The sequence below is a fragment of the Helobdella robusta genome, assembly GCF_000326865.2.
Source record: "Helobdella robusta unplaced genomic scaffold HELROscaffold_14, whole genome shotgun sequence".
NCBI lineage: Eukaryota > Metazoa > Annelida > Clitellata > Rhynchobdellida > Glossiphoniidae > Helobdella > Helobdella robusta.
This window is the reverse complement of record NW_008703782.1, coordinates 1031771-1047563: the sequence shown is the minus strand read 5'-3', so window position 1 is coordinate 1047563 and position 15793 is coordinate 1031771. Positions and strand designations below refer to the sequence as shown.

General features: G+C 32.6%; 3 protein-coding genes across 3 annotated transcripts; 2 read left to right on the top strand and 1 right to left on the bottom strand.

Moving 5' to 3' along the window:
- Window positions 1-1063: 1063 nt before the first annotated feature.
- On the bottom strand, window positions 1064-2300 carry HELRODRAFT_168764 (hypothetical protein; the record flags this gene model as incomplete). The annotated part of the gene is made up of 3 exons (XM_009014626.1): window positions 1064-1552; window positions 1800-1920; window positions 2155-2300. The coding sequence occupies 3 exons, from the start codon at window positions 2298-2300 to the stop codon at window positions 1064-1066; spliced, it is 756 nt and encodes a 251-aa protein (XP_009012874.1).
- Window positions 2301-2878: 578 nt separating this feature from the next.
- On the top strand, window positions 2879-10231 carry HELRODRAFT_168763 (hypothetical protein; the record flags this gene model as incomplete). Its single annotated transcript, XM_009014625.1, has 18 exons — window positions 2879-2920; window positions 3720-3773; window positions 3892-3965; window positions 4256-4382; window positions 4549-4605; window positions 5156-5346; window positions 5599-5696; window positions 5943-6097; window positions 6306-6366; window positions 6707-7224; window positions 7523-7617; window positions 7935-7992; window positions 8297-8552; window positions 8661-8755; window positions 9164-9275; window positions 9388-9474; window positions 9616-9832; window positions 10099-10231. 18 exons carry the CDS (start codon window positions 2879-2881, stop codon window positions 10229-10231), a joined length of 2430 nt encoding a protein of 809 aa, XP_009012873.1.
- On the top strand, window positions 10091-15785 carry HELRODRAFT_97791 (hypothetical protein). Its single transcript, XM_009014624.1, has 16 exons — window positions 10091-10180; window positions 10490-10603; window positions 10990-11058; window positions 11147-11231; window positions 11318-11475; window positions 11769-11877; window positions 12075-12175; window positions 12480-12567; window positions 12955-13053; window positions 13321-13508; window positions 13840-13911; window positions 14105-14407; window positions 14817-14894; window positions 15060-15140; window positions 15399-15683; window positions 15709-15785. Exons 1-15 carry the CDS (start codon window positions 10130-10132, stop codon window positions 15417-15419), a joined length of 1617 nt encoding a protein of 538 aa, XP_009012872.1. The 5' UTR covers window positions 10091-10129; the 3' UTR covers window positions 15420-15683; window positions 15709-15785.
- The last annotated feature ends 8 nt before the right edge of the window (window positions 15786-15793 follow it).

Genomic DNA, 15793 nt, shown 5'->3' with positions numbered 1-15793 from the left:
CGTATACATTTATCATCTGCCATCTATTGGCGTGAACATCAAACGCGTGGACATCATTGAACCATCTATTCTTCCTGGCACCACCATGCATATACAAATATCTGTATGTGTGTGTGTGCATATGTGTGTTCGTGTATATGTTTGCCTGTTTACGTATATAGTTTTGTGTATTTGTGTATTTGTTTGTTTGTATGAATAACTGTTTGTATGAACTCTCAAATTCATGTCCGTTTTGTATCTATAACAATCAATGAAAACAACAAAACCACATTACCAAATAACCAAGCAATGAATCTGTTAGTCGGTCAGTTAGTCAGTCAATCAGTCAGCCAACCAATCACCATCATCATTGCATCGTACGATCATTTCAACCAACCGATCAATCAATGAAACTACTAACTTGAGGACTGGCTCATAGACGCAGACATGCCCCATCCGAGCGTCCACCCTGTTTCCACCGTTGAACGAATCCACAACTGACCACTGGCCGTCAGCTAGTTGATGATAATGACGTCGTCGTCATCAACATCGTCAATCAATCAAACAAACAAACAAACATACCTAGATCTAATTTCCAAAGGGAGTCTTTATTAATAACATCTTTCTCACCTTGACCTCCAACTAACAACACCATCTGATCTTTTGTTACCGTCATTGTATGTCCCCAGCGAGCCGTTGGCTCTGATTGGTTGATTATAAAATACGTTAAAATGTTTGATTGGCTAGTTACTTGGTGATCATTGACATTGAATTAATCCTCTGATTGGTTGATGAGTTATTAAGTTGATTGTTATACTAGTTAGTGCGTGATAATGGTTTGTGAAATTAATCAGTTGGTTGATGAGTGGGTAGGTTTATTGGGTTTATATAATGAATAATCTAATTGGCTGAGAAGACATGAGTTAGCTATACTTGAATATCAAATGACTATTTGCCAAGAAACTTGTTTAACTGATAATTTAATGTAAAACTCTATTCAAAAGTATCTATAGTATAATTTCAAAAATTTTACATTGTAATAAGTTACTAAACAAAAAATAACTATGGATCTTGAAAAATTATGTTAAAGGCATGGCATGACAACTTTGATGTTTTCTAATCTCATTTTGAAAATCTGGGCTTGAAAATTATTGTTTTTCTGTACAAAAAAAAAGACAGATTGCATAGATACTGCCACTCCTTTGTTGGTTATAATAAATAAATAAATCATAGTACTTAATCTATTGATGTTGGCAGAAGTTTGAAGTGCAATCAACTTAGTATCCTCATCTGTCAGTAACAAATTTCTATTCATTTGACTTTGATGATCAGAACTTGATAACGTCATTTGTTGTTGCTGTTGTGGTTGTTGATGTAGGAAAACATCGTTGTTGTTGTTGTTGATGCTACTGCTGCTGTTGTTGTTTAGTTGGGTTACTGAATGTTGACGTAACTTCTTTGGAGAAATGGTTGATAGCGAGGATGAAGATGCTGATGGCGTTAGGGTCGTGTTGGACAAGCTGGTCTGGGCTGATTTCGGCCGAACATGGTTGTAGGCTACTACAACTGTTTGCTATATGAATTTTAAAGTAATGATTTATCTTTTCTAATTTTATTATTTACAAGAATATAAAACTATTTAAACAAAACTACAATAGGTATAAAAAATAATTAATTAAAACATAATTTATTGAAAAATCATTAACCTATTAAACAAAGCATACCTCAAAATAGTAAAATGGAACAAAAAATTTAATTTTGTTATGTTTTCATTCACTTTTGTACATAATTATTCATAAAAAAAATATAGAAATACTAACAGATAGTCGAAGAGTGGGTATGTAAGATGGGCTATCAGGGTCTTCACTGGCCTCATTACTCACAAAATGCTGACTACATATCTGGGTGTACTGCCTTGGCTCCCAGGCTGAGCCATTGGGACTGTATACACAATATATATATAAATATATATATATATATATATATAAGTATTTTTAGTCATTTAGTGTATTTGTGTATGTTGTGTAAAGTGTAATATAGCTGTATGATAAAGTTTACAGTTTTTTAATAGTATTTCATGTGAAACAAAGCCAAAAAATCGAAATGAACCTTTCTTTAGAATAAAAATGTGTTAAATCAGGCCAAAATAAAGTAAAACGCCAAATAATTACCTACTTAATTTTATTGACGGCCTTGATCCACTTTGAACGGCGACTGGCCGATTCCTCGTCGAACGCTTTCGGAAAAAAATAAAATTTGATCTGCTTCGTATACTTCAAAACTCTGCCATTTTTGCAATAAGGAACGCAGCAACACTTCATTACAAAATTTTTAAAAAATAATGAAAAAAGTAATAAAAGCTTTTAAATTTAGGCTTCAAATAAATAGCATGAACATTATGTGTAAAGGTGAATTATATCAAAGTGTCCAATACAGTGGGACTAGGACAAATAATTAGAATTTATGCTTTTTAAATAAAAAACTAGATCCTAAGTAGAAATATTATTTGTGAATAATACATTTTAGCATTTATTATATTAATTGTATATACAACTATTTAACGCGTTTTAAAAATTTTAAATTTTTTAGATTCTTTTTTTACGATGCCATAGACATTAAATTTGCAAAGTTAGTTTTATTGTTTTATCTTTGTTCTAGTCTTTGTATTTAAGTTTGTTTTTAAATGCTGGCAGAGTTATAAGCCGCAATTTTAAAAAGAATTTGTTATTTGTTAACATTACGATTAGTGGATTAGTGAATGAAATTGTTCCGCGAATCATATTAAAAAATTTTCACAAACAAATTTATTTGTCAATTTATAATTTTTAAAAATTATTTCAAATTTATTTGTCAATTTTTAATGTTTAGCATCGGTTGCTTTTGATTTGTTATTTGAAAAATGTCAAAGGAACAGAAATTCGTAAACGCCACTTATGAAAGAGTTATTAAAATTAGTGTCTTGGACTTATTTTTATCGTTAATTATTGACTTTAAATTTTCAGACAACTAAATAATGATTGTTAAAATTTTAAATTCAGTGACTCTGACTGATTAAATCAATATATTTAATTTTTTCTGTTGTATGATATTGTTTTGCTATTTTCATCTGAAATTTCATTAGACCTGGGGTAGGATTGGTGTTGTTGCAGATCTGAACTCTGTTTTAATCTAATGAATGATTTGAAGAATCATTTGATTATAAGACCCAAACAAAAGTTTGAAATTTTAAGTTAGGACATGCCATGATAGCAAAATGACTTCAGTTTTTATTCTAGAAAATAGTATATTTATTTTTAATTTAAGAATAAGATGTACAAACCTTTTTACAGCACATTATTTCTCTAATCAACTAATTATTACCCTAATTAAATTGAATAATTAATTCAACTTTTATGAATAAATAATTAAAAGTTATTTCTAATCAGGTTGTTTCGTTGCTCAATGAAGCTTCTTTGGAGTCGAAAGACCAGGAGAAATTGAGGCGACTCAAAATAGTAAAATCTTATTTGTCTTTAAAATTTTTTTAGTTGAATAGATATTTAGTGAACTTTTGTTTCTTAATTTAATTGGAATGATATATCAAATTATTAAAGTTAAGTCAGCCATGCATTTGATGGCATTTTTATATACTATTTTTATATAATTTTTATTATTTATCAATATTTTTTATTGTAATTATTAAAAATAATTTACTTATTTTTCAAATAATTCATTTTTTTTACTTATTTTTCTTTTTTAAGGTTGAGGAGTTGATATTGAAAAAGGAGCCAAACTTATTGGATAACTTTCTCGATGTGAGGAATAATTTTTTTTAATAATTATAAAACTAATTAAAATAAATAACAATAATTAATTTAATTATTAATTATTTAATGGTAGTTTTATAAAAAAAAATTAAATGAATTAATTTAGGAGACCCTGGCTTTTCAGACGGACAAATCTTTAGAGATTAAGAAGTTTGTCATCCACTTTATGGAAGTCTCCTGGTTTGTTGTTTTTATTATTATTATTACTTTCGTTATTATTATTTATATTCTTCTTATTATTTTATAATTATTAGCCGCTTATTGTTGTGCAATTTTTATATTATTTATTACCCGATATTATTTATTACCTGATATTTATTGGCACATTTTTTCCTTATTTGGACTATTTCATGTTACCTATGTGTATTTTTAATCTTTTTTCAATTAGTTTCATCTTCCAGCGCATATTTCTTCTAACATTTTCCTGAATTATTTTTAATTTTCTGGCACATCCCTACTTATCCTCGCAGCAAATACGATCCCCAGCTGTTACCACGCATCATCATGAACATCACCATTATGATCGCCACCGATAACGTTGGTGTCCTCAAGAAGTTGATTTTGTCACTGGCACAGATATACAGGACTGCTTTCAAGGTTAGGGCTAGGGTGCGACCAGCATTATTATCATAATCATCATTTCATTATCATCATCACCATCACTTCATTATCATCATCATCACTTCATCCTTTCATTATCATCATCATCACTTCATTATCATCATCACCACTTCATCATCATTACCATCATCATCACCACCAGTGGGTAGCAGAAAGCAAAGGAGATATGGATGTGATGAAGAGGACGTGGAATCAGTTGGTCAGCATTCAAGGGCATGTAATGGACTACATCGATGCGGAAAATGAAGGGTTTGTTTGTTTGTTTGCTGATTGGTTGGTTGGCTGGTTGCTGGTGGTCAATTGATTGGTTGATGGGAAGGATTTTTCGGCTGGTTGGTCTGTTGGATTGTTTAAGTTAATTTCTTGATTCAATCAATTACTTACTTTGAGTATCATTCATTCATTCATTTATTCATTCATTCATTTTGTTTTAGCTACCTGTCGATCAATCAACCAACCAATCAATTAACTAACCAACCAATCAATCAACTAACCTAACCAATCAATCTTTCTACCAACAGGTTAAGAACCCATGCAATAAAATTTTTTGAAGTCATCATCATCACTTTGTCGAAACCTCCAAGTGTTAGTAATGATCTTTAATTTTTATTTATTTTACTACCACTACCGCTGCTACTATTACTACTACTACTTTTGTTGTTTGTTGCTTTGAACGTCCTTTCATTATTTGCAATCAATTAATTTTCATCACATCTGAACAGAAGTAATAATATTATTATAATAAACAGGACAATCAACATACGTCGGAAAAACCCAACAACAACAACAAAAACACAAAATCCAACAACAACGACGATGACGTCAATTTGACCTTGGTTCCTGAAGGCCATGCTATTTTTAGAACAGATAGATTGATTGAAGAAGGAAAGAAAGCCTTCAGCAGGCTCATGGCTTATCAATCTTCTTTGCATATATCCAGGTTTGCTGGCGTTTTAGGATGTGCTGCTGTTTAAAATTATAGTTAATTAAATTATAATCTAATTAATATAATTTATAAATAATTTATAAACTAATTAACATAACTTTAAACTATAATTAAATAATTAATTTAATTGTAGTTAAAAGTATCTTATAATTATTAATAATCTAATTATTACATCAGCTAATCTTATCTAAATATCTAATCTAATTATTATTCTGTCAAATGAAACCCATGTCTTTTATTGGACAGCATAAACTTGATGACTGTGATGGGGACGATGACGACCATAGTTAGACTCCGCCCTCAATTTGTTGTTGACGTTGTTCAGGGGTTTGAGTCATTGCACGGTTAGTTGGTTTTTCGTTCGTTCATTCATTTTTTCATTCATCCATTCATTCATTCACTCGTTTATTCATCTTAATTAATTTCTATAAAATAGTTTATTTTTTTATTCGTTTTTCATTCATTCATTCATTCATTTTTACATACATACATACATTCATTCATTCATTCATTTATTCATTCATTCATTTCACGACTAATTATTTCACTCGTTCATTATTTCGTTATTTATTCACCTTTAATTCCTCCAGTCAATCTCCCGCCAACGCTGACGAACTCTCAGGTGAGTAGCGTTCGGAAGCACCTGAAGATGCAACTGCTCGCCCTGCTTCGACTGCCAGCCTGCCTCTCTCTCCAATCCAACATCGCCATCTTACTGACTGACCTCGGAGCCACGCAGAATGAGGTGAGGATGGTGGTTGTTTATGTGTTTGTTTTTGTGTTTGTTTGTGTGTTTGTTTGTTTGTGTGTGTTTGTTTAAGAAGGCTACCGTTTTTGATGGCAGCATATTGGGTTTTGTATGTATGCATGTTTGTTTGTATGTACGTTTGTTTGCCTGTTGAATGTCTTATTTGTTGGTTGATTGATTGATTGATTGATAATGATGATTTCAGGTGATTAAAAATATGGTGAGAGTCGATGAAAGAAAGAGGAAAGTTGACAGCAGCGGTGGTGGTAGTAGTGGAAGTGGCGCCAAGAAAGCCAGAATAATATCATCGGTTAGTTGATTGGTTGGTTGGTTGATTGATTAATTGATTGATTGATTGATTGATTGACTGGTTTGTTTGTTTGTTAGTTTGTTGATTAATCAATTGATTGGCTGGTTTGTTGGCGGTATGATTGGTTGATTGATTGGTTATTTGGTGAGTAGTAAATCATTTGATCAACTAACTAATCAATTAAATTATCAATCAATTAATCAATCAATCAACTCACCAATCAACCAACCCACAGGCATCCTCCCAATCTCTCACATCTTTGGCGACATCGGGACCACCGCCACCACCACCATCAGCAGCAGCTGCTGCAACAGCAACAACAACAAAACCAAACAACAACAATAACAACAACAATAGTAATAATAAGAAAAGGCCCCGTAATGATGATAATAGTAATAATAATGACGACGGAGATGGTGATGATGATGAAGAGGAAGAGGATTATACTCCAATCGTTGTCACTGCTCCAGTCGCTAAGTCGGAAAGAAATGTAAAGAAACCGAAAATTATCCCGCTAAATAATAATAACAACAACAACAATAATAAAAATAATAATAGTAGTGCTACATCTGCAGACAAAGCTAATAGTAATAGATTGGCAAACGACGGTAATAATAATAATAATAGTAATAATAATAATAATAATAATAATAATAATAATGGTGATAATAACAATGGTGGTAGTAAAGTTTTTAAAAGTAGCTCTGAAGTTGGAGAAATCGGAAAAACCCAGTCAGCCATTGACATAACAGCTGATGACCTTGTGGCCAGGTTGACCCCGCATAACGTGGCCGACCTTGTCCTTCTCAGTATGGTGAGTGATGAATGAGTGAGTGAGTGAGTGAGTGAGTGAATGAGGTGTAAATGAGTTAGAGGATGAGTGAGTGAATGAGTGTCTTTTTCAGTGTAGTGAGTGAGTGAATGAATGAGAATGAATGAGTGAGAGAGTGAATGAAGAAGTGAGTGAGTGGTGAACAGTTGACATCGTCATCTTTATCGTCATCAAATTTATTACTATTGTTACAATTATTTTGCAACCGTTATCTTAATCATCACTTATGATATCATCGGGTTAATGACGTCATCATCATCATCGTCTGCGTCATCATCAGGTGATGTTACCAAACGAGATGCCAGCCCTATTTCAATCTACCTACACCCCCATCGCTGTGGCAGGAACTGCCGTCCAGATCAGACACATGGCAAGGTCGGTTGCTAATTAACATAATTAATTGTACATATGTAAATGTTGAAAATAATTAACATAGTCTATACATTTCTACGTGTTGTAAATAATTAACATAATTTATAAATTTGCAAGTGTTGAAAATAGTTAACATAATTTATACAATTTGTAAATGTTGAAAATACTTTTTTTTATATATAAATGTGTATTTGTGTACATTTCCATTTATATAATTATTCACGCTTCCTATTTACACACATCAATCTTTACACTTATTTACATTTGTTGTTTACAGCAATCTTTACACTACTATTTACATTTACATTCTTTGTTTACAGGCTATTGGCTGCCCAGCTCACCAATGCTGGCCTGGGCAAGGGCGTTGAAGAAATGAAGGTAACACAGATTATTCATTTTATTCATTCGTTCTTAAGTTTTACATTCATTCATTCTTTTGTTCATTCATTTATTTATTATCTATTTATCTATTTCTTTCTTTTTTCTCTCTCTTTCTCTCTCTCTCTCTCTCTCTCTATCTGTTTAATTTCTGTCTGTCTGTCTGTTCTGTTTGTCCATCTTTTTAACAGCCAAATGTTTAATATTTTTTCATTCTATTGCGGCGATCATTCATTCATCCATTCATTCATCCATTCATTCATCCATTCATTCATCCATTCATTTTACTCCTTCACTCCGTCAGAGAAAAGAAGAACAAAAGCAGCTACAACAGCAGCAGCAAAGTAGCAAGGGCACCAGCAACAGCAGCTCATCTACCAACAACATCATCTCGACAATAAGTAGCGGCCACAATGTTAAAAGCCTGACCGGTGATGACGACTACGAAGATGATGACGATGATGGTGGCGCTGCTGCTGCTGCTGACGATACTGGCGCCGGCGGTAATGATAACGATGGCGGGAGAGTGGGGGCTAAGAAGAATATTGAGACCGTTCTTGGTTGGTTTTTGTTGTTGTTTGTTGTTGTTGTTGTTTAGTTTGATGTACTAATGATGCGCTAATGTTGCTAAATTAATATGTGATAAAACTCTTAATTATTAAACGTAGGCGGAGCTACAACAAAGCCAATCACAGAACAATCAGCCAATCAGAATCAGGCTCGTCAGCAAGCCCCTATCATACCATCTTCCATTGCTACTGTGGTAAGGGTAAAATTTAATAATTAATTAATTTATTTATTTGTTTATTTATTTAACTATTTTTATTTATATCTAAATTCTATTGTTCATTAAGTACATCTTTTATTCATTCACTGCTATTATTCATTCGTTTTCTCATTCGTTCGTTCGTTTATTCGTTCGTTCATTCGTTTTTCTGACCATTTAGATCTGATTGTCACATCATTCATTCATTCATTCATAAATTCAACTTTCACTAAACAGAATTCTTACCATTAATGAGAATGGCTTTGGCAATCCAAGCAAGAGCCTTATCACTACTCTAACATTTTTATACATAGACGTATATACAAAAACTTACACACACACATACCATACACACATGCACATATGTAATGGTACGTATTATAATTGCTATTTGTATTTATTTAGGTACAGCCAGCTCGAAAGGGTATTGTGCAGTTTAGACTGGAATCAGTTACGAAGCCAATGATGCTACCTGAGAAGGAGGCACTTATGCAGAAGATGGTTGCAAGACTGATAGGTTGGTTTTGTTGGTTTGTTGGTTGGTTTGGTTGGTTGGTTCATTTTTTTGTTCGTTCGTTCATACATTCTTACGTACATTCCTTCATTCATTCATTCATTCATTCATTCAGAACATGCACAATCAAATGGGTCAGATGAAAATACGTGGAACATCATCATCAACCTGGCCTCACGCTACGCTGGAGAACTAAGAGATGGTGAGTGAACGGATGAATGAGTAAATGAGTGATTGAATGAATGAGTGAATGAATGAATGAACGAATGAATGAATAAGGGAGTGAACGAATAAGTGAATGAATGGCTAGACTATAGACAAACGAACACACTAATACATGCAGCTCTCTTGAAGCACATATTCACCGACGCGCGGAACAACAGACACCTAGCAACTCAGTGGATCTACCAACTGTACAACAACTACCAAGACAGCAACGCCAACAACAGCAAAAATAATAACAACAACAATATTAATAAAAATGAGATGTTGAGGCTGTATGAAGAGTGCGTTTTGTTGCTGTTGAATGGAATGCTAGAGAGGCAGGATCAGAAAGAAAGGTTCGTTTGTATGTTTGTTTGTTTGTTTGTTGTTCGTTCCTTTGTTTGTTTGTATGCTTGTGTGTTTTCTATATACAGAGTTAGGTAAAATCTTGTGTTTATTAAATTTCAATTCAAAATCAAATTCACGCATTGAAGAATGATTTTTTTTAACTCAAAAGCATTTCCATCCAAAGTGTTTTAAAATCTTAAACACCATCATAATCATCGGATCACCATCATAATCAGCATCACATCATCATCGTCGTCGACACCATCAAAACCAGCTTATTCAGGCACCTGATATTAGACGTACCCATGCTGACTCCACCAATCATACAAGCCCTCAAGGAGTACTGCATCAGTGAGGTTAGTCCTGTTGATAATCCTAACAGTAATGATGGCTGGGCGATGGTGTAGTGGTAAAAGTGCCCGGTCACTGATGCTTCAGTTACCGGGTTCGAATGCTAACAGATCTCTGCCTATCACGTGCAATGCGTTGATTTATGTGTGTATATAATATACATACGCTGGTCTGCTTGTGTGTGTTTGCTGTTTATACCTGTGAAAGTTTTGTTTTTAAAAATAATAACGCAACTATTAGTTATTATTATTATATAATTATATAATATTATAATTATGATTAATAATTATAACAATGATAATAAATTACCAAAGAATCAGATATACCTTGGTATGACGATATTAAAGGAGATGATTGTTAAGAGGCCGTGTGTGAAGTTTCAAGTTCTCGACGTTCTGCTTGATTTGACTGTCCATGAGAAAACTGAGGTTTGTTTGATTGGCTGGCTGGTTGATTGATTGATTGATTAATTAGTGATTGATTGATTAGTGATTGATTGATTAGTGATTGATTGATTAGTGATTGATTGATTAGTGATTGATTGATTAGCAGTTGATTGATTAGTGGTTGATTGGTTAGTGATTGATTGGATGCTGGTAAACCTGTTTTCTTTCGTTGTATGATGATTTCATTTAAACACATGCAAGCAAACATACCTGCAGTAGTCTATTTTTCCATCAATTTGTTCATCCGTTCACTCGTTCGTTCATTCTTATTCATTTGTTTGTTCAATCAATCAATTATACATTTATTTATTCATTCATTCATTCATTCATTCATTCATTCATTCATTCATTCATTCATTCATTCCTAGCTGAGACAAAACGCCATAAGAACAGCAAAGAACCTCTATGAGAAAGCTGATCTTAAGGATCGAATTGAAGTTTGTTGATTGTTTGTTTGATTGATTAACTGAATGATGATTGATTAATGGATTGATTGATTGATTGATTGATTGATTGATTGATTAGGAGAGAGCATTGATGAGGCTGAAAGCGCTACTAATGCCCACTCCTCCCCCGGATCTCATAAAATTGGATGCCACCACTAACAACGGTCAGTTGTTGATGATGATAATGATAATAATAACAATAATAATCATAATAGCAATAATAATAATAATAACCATTTAGACCCAACAGCAACTAACCAATGGACTGAAGAATCAATCCGCCTCTCGCTTTATCTCTATCTCACCTTACTTCCTTCCGAGCATCAACTCATCCATCAGCTAGCCAGCATCTATACTGCATCCAGTAGTGAGATAAAGAGGACTATTTTGAGAGTGTTGGAGGGACCTGTACGTTTTGTATTTTATTGAGTTGTTATTGTATGTTTTGTATTGTATTGTTTTTCTTTTTGTATGTTTTGAATAGTACGTTTTGTATTATTTTTTTATTTTTGTGCCTGCACGCTTTATTAAATGAATGATCTATAATGATACCCTTTAAAAATGTGACCAATGGTACCACTGCTTTTTAAAAAACCTGCTTCGCTATGTATAAAAATTCAACTAGTTATACAAAATGTAACAAAATCATATTGGTACTTTTAAAAATTCAACCAATCACATTGTTTTCTTTTGCTATCTAGGTGAAAGGCATGGGTATGGATTCACCAGAACTCTTGCTATTGGTTGAAAACTGTCCGAAGGGGGCGGAGACATTAGTGACCAGAGTCATTCATATACTCACTGATAAGGGTCTGTAATAGTTTTGATGTGATTTTATGTGTGATTGAGTGAATGAATAAATGAGTGAAGTACATGAATTTAGATGTATAGTTTATCATTTACAAACAATTGTGTGTTCGTTCGTTCATTCATTCATTTATTCATACATACATATTCATTCATTTACTAATCTATCATTTAATTAATTAATTTATTCATTCATTTAGCCATGCCGTCAGTAGAATTAGTGGATAGAGTGAGAGATTTGTACAATAAAAGAGTATCAGATGTCAGGTTCCTTATACCTGTCCTCAACGGTTTATCCAAGGTCGGTTGGTTTGAATGTTTAACTGATTGATTGATTGATTGATTGATTGATTGATTGATTGATTGATTGATTGATTGATTGATTGATTGATTGATTGATTGAGCTAAGTTACTAATTAGTTGATCAATTAATTGTTTGATTTATTGATCGATTGATTTGTTCATAGTTATTTTTTATTAACTAATTTGTTCATTTATTTATTAATTTTTTCGTTGGCTACATAATTAAGCACAGCACATAGGAACGACTGCGCGCCTTTAACGTGCACACACACACACACACATACAAACAAACACTTAAACAGAGTGAAGTAGTAACAGCACTACCAAGACTGATCAAACTCAACCCCGTTGTAGTCAAAGAAGTGTTTAATCGTCTGCTGGGAGTTAATGGTATTTGTTTGTTTTTGTGTGTATGTATGTATGTGTGTACGTAGGTACGTATGTATGCATGTATGTATGTATGTATGTATGTATGCATGCATGTATGTATGTATAAGTTATAAGCTCGGAGATGAATACCATCTCTCGGTATTTTTAAATAGCATTGATTACTGATCTGTTGTAGAACTTCTAACTAGCCAATGTATAGATCTGTTTATGTTTACTTTTGTTCCGATGTTTCGAACGTTGCTTGTCTTCAAAGCCACCAACTGAATGAGTGTTAGCTTGATTGATTTCATTTTTTATTTATTCACCAAATGAGCATTACACGTGCACGCATACAAATATTTATTAATTTATTAATTAATTAATTTATTTATTTATACGTACGCACAGGCCAAGAGAACATGGGAAATTCCCTGAACCCAATTGAACTCTTGGTGACCTTACATACGCTGGATTCCAATAAGGTCGATATGAAAACTATCATCAAAGGTATACCTGCTGTTTGTAGATTTTATTTGCTTAACGCATTCGTCATGTTTGGTGCTGGTGCATTGGGTTTGCAACATTTATACATAAAGTATAAAGTAATGTGATACGCTGGCATGCTTGCTAAAACACACACACACATACATTCACGCACACACAAACCTACACACGTACATGCATCTGTTTAAACTTATAAACTACGAGGCTATTTCTAATTTTCACATTGTAATGTTTTAATATCCTAAACTTTTCAAATACTACACTACACAGCATGCAACCTATGCTTCGCTGAACGCTCTGTCTACACCCAAGACACCTTAGCCCTGGTCATCCAGCAGCTCCTGGATTTGAACCCCCTACCGACGCTTATCATGAGGACGGTCATTCAGGCCCTGGCTACTTACCCCAGGCTAACTGGTTTCGTTATCAATATCATGCAAAGGTTGCTAACTAAACAGGTTGGTTGGTTTTTGGTTAATTGATTGATTGATTGATTAATTGATTGATTAATTGATTAGTTGGCTGGTTGGTTGGTTGATTGATTGGTTTATTGATGCCTAATTGTTTTTTTTTATTTCTTGAGTACAAGCAAATGTAATTTAGTTTTTGTTCGTTTAATTTGTTAAATTCCATGATCTATTAATATTAAAATTGTTATTTTATTCATAATAATAACCGTTATTATTATTTTTGTAATAATAATTATGGTTAACAAAAAATTATCTCTATTATTATTATTATCTTTATTATTAGTAGTATTATAATTATTTTTATTAATTTTGTGAGCAGGTTTGGAAGAACAAGAAAGTTTGGGAGGGCTTTGTGAGGTGCTGCCAGAGGACCAAGCCTCAGTCGTTTCAGGTTTGTGATTGCTCGATTGATCAGTTTCTTTGTAATATAAATCTAAAATATTTAACCTTGAGTTGTCAGTTAGTAGATTTAGATTTAGTAGACTGTTAGATTGTTGGTAGATTGATCAGTCAAGTTTTTTTTTTTAAATTAATCTCAGTTTTATGTTATCAGATTTTTTCATTTTGAAAATCTTCTATTCCAGATCCTCCTACAGCTGCAACCAGCTCAACTGAAAGACTCCTTCACCATCTGCCCAGATCTTCGAGAGGCCCTCCTCAGTCACATCATGTCATTTAATCCTCACCAGCGAGCGCACATCCCTAAATCAGTGATGTCACTCATTGAAAAACCCTTAGAAAAACCCACCGTCGTTACCTTATCTACACAACCTAATGTTAATAGTGATGTCGAAGCTAAGAAATTTGTTAGTGAAGATAGTGTTGGTGGTGCCAGTGGCCTAGAGATCAAAGACGAACAAGCGGTCAATTTGAACGCCGATGATCATGTTGGTTGGCTTAATCAATTAGGATATAATTATTCTGTAATCTGACTTAGATAGTTATTTGTAATCTGACTCCATTGAGATGTGATAATTTGTGACCTAGCCTAATTAAGATGTGCTACATGTAGCCTGACCAGATTAAGAAGTTATACTTGCGGTCTGGCCTAATTGAAATGTTAACACACTTGCACCTAACCTAATTAATTTATTTATGAAGACAAAAAATTATAGTGAGTCATCTTATATCAGGAATGACGTTTTACCAAATGCTCAACATCTTTGCTTAACACGTGATTGTATCAGATGTGTATTTTTTACATGATAATTCAATAATCTACCGCTAATATGCGCAAAAATAATTGTTATTTATTATGATTATTTATAATACTATTATTAATATTACCTTTTTAAGCAGAAAGTTGCGGAAGATAGCAGTAGTAGCAGTGATGTTACTAAGCAGACCAGTCCTTTGATCAGTATAACATTACAGGTTGGCCCCACGATGATAATAATAATAACACTAATCAAATCAACAATATTAACAACGACACTAATGATAATCACGTCCTTAAAAATTGAAATAGAAATTAACAGTAATTTCATAATAATTACAAATAATAATTATAATAATTATTGTTGTTATTATTATTATTAGAAAATGGCGGAAGGTCCCAAGTTGGTGCCAGAAGAGAACCTGGAGTCCTGTGGTGATGGAAAAGAAGACACTCCGGAGATTGTAAGATAGATGAAACATTTATTTGTCCAATATCACATTTATGTTTTTAAAAATATTAAAGCGTAGCATTCTGTTGTAGTCTTGTAACGTTTTTAATAGCGAATTACGTTTAAAATTATCTGTTAAAAAATAAATAAATGTAATGTACCTTCTAAAATTAAACAAGAATTAGAAAAACAATAGGGCAATAATTTTATGTAATTATATAATAATGCTATAAAATACTATTAAATAAAAACTTCTTTATATTTTTTAAAGGTGTCACCAACAAAGTTATAGAAAATTATTATCGACTCTGTCTATCAGTTGACCTCTTGGTCAATTGACCTTTAAACCCTTGACCAATTGACCTCTCTACTTATTGATATAAACAAGGAAGAAAAAAAATTTAAATGTATTCTGAATATAAAATAAACATTTGATCATTGTTATTTCTTGTACATTTAAAGTCATTATTTTGTATGTACATACCTGTTGTTAAGGAATTGTTTAGAATGGTTGAATTTGGTAATTGTGCATGTACGCACGCGCACACAAATATATATTATATATATATATATATATATATATATATATATATATATATATGAACTTTAGTTTTGAGAAAAAAACATTTGATTAAAATTGTGAAATTTGTTGAAACAATCTGGTTT

Coding starts and splice junctions, on each gene's coding strand:
- HELRODRAFT_97791 (XM_009014624.1), top strand. CDS start 10,130: ATGCTGACTCCACCAATCATACAAGCCCTCAAGGAGTACTGCATCAGT. Junction 12,176..12,479: donor TCCTCAACGGTTTATCCAAG/GTCGGTTGGTTT, acceptor ACACTTAAACAG/AGTGAAGTAGTAACAGCACT. Junction 13,509..13,839: donor AAAGGTTGCTAACTAAACAG/GTTGGTTGGTTT, acceptor TTTTGTGAGCAG/GTTTGGAAGAACAAGAAAGT.